General features: G+C 33.3%; 1 protein-coding gene across 1 annotated transcript; it reads right to left on the bottom strand.

The window, feature by feature from the left end:
• Positions 1 to 1,848: 1,848 nt before the first annotated feature.
• On the bottom strand, positions 1,849 to 5,318 carry LOC133801945 (large ribosomal subunit protein bL21m). Its single transcript, XM_062240175.1, has 5 exons — positions 4,751 to 5,318; positions 4,581 to 4,661; positions 3,507 to 3,608; positions 2,432 to 2,506; positions 1,849 to 2,357 (listed from the first exon to the last, which is right to left on the bottom strand). Exons 1-5 carry the CDS (start codon positions 5,195 to 5,197, stop codon positions 2,247 to 2,249), a joined length of 816 nt encoding a protein of 271 aa, XP_062096159.1. The 5' UTR covers positions 5,198 to 5,318; the 3' UTR covers positions 1,849 to 2,246.
• Positions 5,319 to 5,676: the final 358 nt, after the last annotated feature.

The following is a 5,676-nucleotide window of genomic DNA, read 5'->3' as shown; positions in this document are numbered from 1 at the left end:
TATGATGACATAGCAAGAGAGATCATATGTAAGTTATTTTCTTCTCTCAATTTCTCAACCATATAAATAATTTTTGAGAATGTATGTATCATTATCCTTAATATTTACTAATAAATAGTTATAATTGCTAAATCTGTATTTAATCATTGTAATAGGTTTGATGGTTAATTGAAAATATCTAATAAATTATGATAACTCACAGTGTAAAATAAATAACAATATAAGTTTTATTTTAGTGTAAACACTGTGGAGACATAGTTATTGAAAATTATCTTGTAGAAAAGAAAAAAAAAAGTCATTATGTTTTTGGAGCACATGGTAATGTTTTGGTTGCTTAAATGCTTAGGAACTTTTTGACTATTTCCATATGAAAGAGTACTGTTCAAAACAACATAAACATGGGCAAGCAAAGGAAGCAAAATCTAAATTATATTTGGTTTGGTTGAATTTGTATGGAATAATATTTTTTAAAAAAAAAATCAGAATATGAAACAGGAAAACCTTGAAGACGTAGGAGCATTAGGTGGCATGCATCTAATATCTCTACAATAAAGTCTATTATTATTATGCCAAATTGTTCAATAAGGGAATGGTAGGGTTTATTTTTAGCCAATAAGGTAGGGAACACTCAATACCCAAAAAGTGCACTACCTTACCTTATAATAGTGGCCGAAAGTGAAAGACTTAATCCTAATCTTATAAGTCTTCTTTTTTTTAGTCAACCTTCACAATTATACATATATAAGCAAAATGAACATAATGAATTTTGGTTTGGTGGGGTAATTCAGATTGGACTTGCTTCTATCCAAATGTTGTGTTCTTGTCTCTATCTATCCAAATGTTCAATAGTAGCTTAGAGAGAAAAATTGATAAGCTTTATTATAATTTGATGGGGAAAAGCCACTAGGACGATGATTAGTATTTCATCTTAAAATCAATTAATATTAAGTGAAGTAACTCTTTTTTTTTTATAAGGATATTGTCATTTCTATATATTTTCTATGTGAGGCTTTTTTCACATCTAATACGCCCTCTCATATTTGGGTCTGAAAGTGTAGACATTATGAACATTTTTAGATATAACATGACTAAACGTAAATATTTTATGTCAAAAAATTTGTAAGAATATAGGACATCACAAGACTAGTTGAAAAATTTGTGAGTATACACGTCGTCCAAAACAGGTCATAAAATCCAACACAAATATACTTATGGAAAGGTCCCAAATCGAAGTCAAGAGTGGAGTACAGTAAAAGTCGAACCTGACTCTGATATCATATTATAATTTGAAAGGAGAAAAGTCACTCGGACAAAGATTATAATTTCATCTTAAAATTAATTGGTATTAAGTGGAATAACTAAAGGATGTTGCCGTTCTTATATATTTGACATGTGAAACTTTTTTCACATGGTTTTATGAACAACCAAAAAGCTTAAAAGAAACATAAGAAAGGAATTGGCAGAGGAAGCCATGAATAGAGGAGCAAGCTTAGCCATGTAACGTCCCTTGTTTCTGAATGATTGACCTAATAAACAATATGGGGAGCAAAGAAGTATGAACGTAGCAAGCATCATACTTCTTTAGAGGTTTGCTTCTCAAGGGGTCGTATATATACCACTTTCAAAGTACTGCCAAAACCAATATGAAATCACAGAAAGATAGCTTCAATTTGAGGACTAACAAAACAATTACTTTAATACACATGGGGTTGCTGCACTGCACTGAAAGTCCATTTGACTCTTTAAGCTTTTTACTTTAATTATTGGCTTTCTGCCATATAAAATAATTCTTCCAGGAGGGACTTTAACCACACATTTAATCAGATTTGTCACAATTGAACAGACCAATGAAAAAAATGATCCTAGTGTTAAGGCTATTTCTAATCATATAAGAAAAAAGGACGGTGATTGTTTAAGTTTCTTCAAGACCCTACCAAACCAAGCAGAGTTGTGAGGGAACACCCCCTTAGAGAACTCACCCCAATTACAAAAGATGATATGTAATTGGGAACAAAACTTATTCATTCAGCAGAATGCTTTCAATTATTTTTTTACTGCTAAATTACAAAAGGCAAAAGGCAAAAAAGAATTACAGAAGCAAAACAATCTCCTATGACATCCACCTCAATATTCCCTGGAAAGATCTTCTGCTATAACATGTCATCCAAGATGTATGATCATGCGGGTTCATGAAAAGTAGTCTTAAGAATGCCACTAATGCCAAAATAGCCATGAGAAAAGTTTGTCTAAGCAGCAACTGTGACCTTTTCCTGCTTCTTACCAGGCGTCTTTGGCTCCTCTATGATTTCCGGTTTCTCGATTCCTTGAATATTGACTATCCTCAACTTGGTCAGTTCCTGAAAAAATAGACAATACATTAAGAATAGCTCATTACTTTAGCTGCAACAACTACTTTTGGTTTCTAATGTACCTGGCGATGTCCTTTGGTTCGACGATAGTTCTTTCTCCTCTTTTTCTTAAAAATAAGTACTTTTGCATCTAGTGCCTGAATGAATTAGAAAATTTAATTTAAATAAATTGTAAATCCGCATAGAAATAAAGAAACAGCTGTTACAATAATATACAAATTCCAAAATAACATATGGAGGATCCTCCTTAGAAGATAACATATCACCTTTAAAATCTCACACCCAAGTACATTCAGGTAATTTAATTAATTAATTTCAAATTAAAACCACCGACAATGGTCACTAAAGGTTCCCTAACACATCGGACCAAATTCTAGTTCCACCGGACCAAATTCAAACCGGAAGCTAGTTTTATTTTATATCTATATATATGGAGCGACTACAACACTTTTCTTTTTTTGCAACACCGGTGCATCATTTTTCTAGTTCGGCACCTGAATAGTTATAGTCCCAAATTTTTATATGATGGTGAATATTATAGTTATCTAAAACATCCTACAAATTTTTAAGAAATTCTAAATAAATTATAATGCCAAAATAGGATCAAAACTGTCGGTTGCACGCGTGCCTTTTTTTTGTGTACGCGTGTAAAATTTGACAGTTTGAACTCTGTTTTCGGCTTCGTAAACTATTCAGAATTTCTTGAAAATTTGCAGGATATTCTAAATACGTACAATGTACACCGTCATATAAAAAAAATTTGGATTATATCTGTCCAAGTGCCGAAATAAAAAAAAAGATGCACCGGTATTGCAAAAAAAAAAAATGATGCGTTGTAGTCGTTCCACATATGTATATATATATATAACATATTAGAGCACAACATATTAGAGCACATTACTGGGAAGCTTACATTTGCAGAATCACCTCCCAAGATCAATGCAATTGGGGGTTACCATGTTTTATTCATATTCCAATGCCAATCTATTTCTCATCCAATGAAATTTACATACTAGAGTTTGCGAAATTAAATATCACAGGTGATTATATATTCAATGTGGAAAAATATCAAGAATAATGAAATTGTTTTTACAGAGAAGGCAAATGGGTAAGGAGAAACATAAGGGTCACACTTACATGCTCTTCAACAATAGCATGAACATTTGCATCTGGCACTATTGGCCTACCAATTACTGTCTGGCTACTAGATCCCAACATTAGAACCTTGTTCAAAATGATCTGCAACAAAGAAAAATAAATAAAATCAATTAAGTGAGGGTAACATAAGCCGGTAAAAGATCACAACTATAGAGTAGTTTCACAATAATGACAAGATCAACACCACAAGAAGAAAATACTTTTATCTCAAATTCTTGGCAAAGGTAAATAGAAAGAAGGATTAAGAAATGAAACACGAACATTAATAGCGAGTTTCAGTAGTTTGAGTTGTCTTGGACTTTGGAATGAATGAAATAATATATAGCTCATGAATTTATGATCCATGATATAGTTTAAAGCTACATCCTTATTGAACTCATACCAACACTTAATCTAGAATTCGCACAAAAAAAATTGCAATTTACTTAAACATAAAATGAACCAAGAACAAGAAAAAGGAACCGTGATCTATCTCTAGATGATCAAACCCAAAAAAAAAAAACAATGTGTACCTGTGTAGGTGTCTAGCCAAAGTGATTATGTAGAGTAGCCGTATTTTTAAACATACAATTCCACCTTCCTCCCCCCACATCCCCTTCTCTTAATAGAAAACATCATCTAGTCCAAATCAACTTCACAATCAAACTGTATTACACCCTTTCCTAAATGCTATACACCATCCTAAATACAACCCAAACCTGTTTATCTTTCTTCCTCTTACCTTTGCAGAATTGAGAACTTGAACCTTTAAAGGAGAATATTAAAACTTAAAAACACCAACCTAAGTACGGTAACTTACACAACATCTAGAAAGTATGTGGCACCTACATTCTTGTGCCAGAAGGGCATTGCTCAGTAGCAAAATAGCCCTTATCCTAATCTTACATTGCTTGCTTACTACTCCTAACACAAAGTAGAACACTCTAACCATTGACATTGAAAGAGTAACTTCAGTAATTGCATTCCAAAAAATATAGCAGGAGTACTCCAGACAATCAATGACACAGATACACACACACTTGATGCATGGAATAAGAAAAAGAGCATAATTACCTTCTCGTTAATGTCACAAAATTTCAATCTTTCGGTGAAAATGCAGTCTCCATTGCTGACCTTGAACTGGTGCGAACCAATCTACACAAACCATACTCAATCAAAAACCTATTTTAACAGCTCCCCACCACGAAATTGAATACAAACAAACCAAAGAGACCATATTGAACCTGAACAACGGCGAACACAGGTTCGTAAAGCTTGAAAACGCGATCGGACCTCTCAAGCGGTCCAACCACCTTGTACCCAATAGCGGCAGCCTCCGCTTCCTTCTCTTCCGGCGTATACTCTCTTTTTACACCAGTGCTCGGCCCTGAGACTCCCTCGTCATCGGTACTCTCGTAATCTTCTTCATCATCATCATCCTCTTCGTCTTCAGTATCTTCATCGCCACCGTCGCCGGTTTTCGACGAGAAATGGCAAGACTGAGACCATTGATCGCGCCGAGCGGAACCTTGATTGGTGGAAAGCAATGCGAATTTGGTGGCGATGGTTTGGAGCGATTGCTGGGTGGGGAGGGGGATTGGGGGTGTGAGGGAATGAAGGGAAGAATGGATTTTGGAGAAGAGAACTGTGGAGTGGCGGGCCAAAGTGTGGAGGCACCGTCTGTTGGCCATGGCATCAGAACTCAGAGCTGTGAGCTAGGGTTTTAGGTAGTCATTGAAGAAGAAGGGGTTTAGATGTGGCCCATCTTCTGATTTTCGCATAACGTTTGGCTCCGGACTTTCTTTTCATTTTTTCTTTTTTTGAGGAATTTTTATCATAGTGTGAAAAAATATGACTTTTAAAAAAAAAAAAAAATAATGTATGGCTTTTTTTTTAATACTTTTCACTTTTATGTTTATATAAAAGTTGTCTTATATCATAGTTTTACTGGTAATCAAATTTTATTAATTTGGAATGGTATGTTTGTAATTTAATTATTTTTTTAATTTATTTTTTATATATTATTTTTTTATAACTAATTTTATATTAAATTTTTCTTTGGTTGTTTTGAAAAAAAAAAATTTTTTTTTGTGATATGAAATGTGTTTATTATTTTTTTATTTATTATAAATATTTTTCCTTATTTTTATCTTGTACTTTTTTTTTTAAA

Source organism: Humulus lupulus, chromosome 9 (assembly GCF_963169125.1).
Source record: "Humulus lupulus chromosome 9, drHumLupu1.1, whole genome shotgun sequence".
Lineage (NCBI taxonomy): Eukaryota > Viridiplantae > Streptophyta > Magnoliopsida > Rosales > Cannabaceae > Humulus > Humulus lupulus.
The sequence above is the reverse complement of the archived record's forward strand: the minus strand, read 5'-3'. Positions and strand labels throughout refer to the sequence as shown.

What these genes read in the sequence shown, in the direction of transcription:
- LOC133801945 (XM_062240175.1), bottom strand. Translation starts at nt 5,197, where the DNA reads ATGGCCAACAGACGGTGCCTCCACACTTTGGCCCGCCACTCCACAGTT. An exon ending in ATGCTATTGTTGAAGAGCAT is followed by an intron (nt 2,507 to 3,506) that starts GTAAGTGTGACC and finishes TAATTCATTCAG; the next exon opens with GCACTAGATGCAAAAGTACT. An exon ending in GAACCAAAGGACATCGCCAG is followed by an intron (nt 2,358 to 2,431) that starts GTACATTAGAAA and finishes CTATTTTTTCAG; the next exon opens with GAACTGACCAAGTTGAGGAT.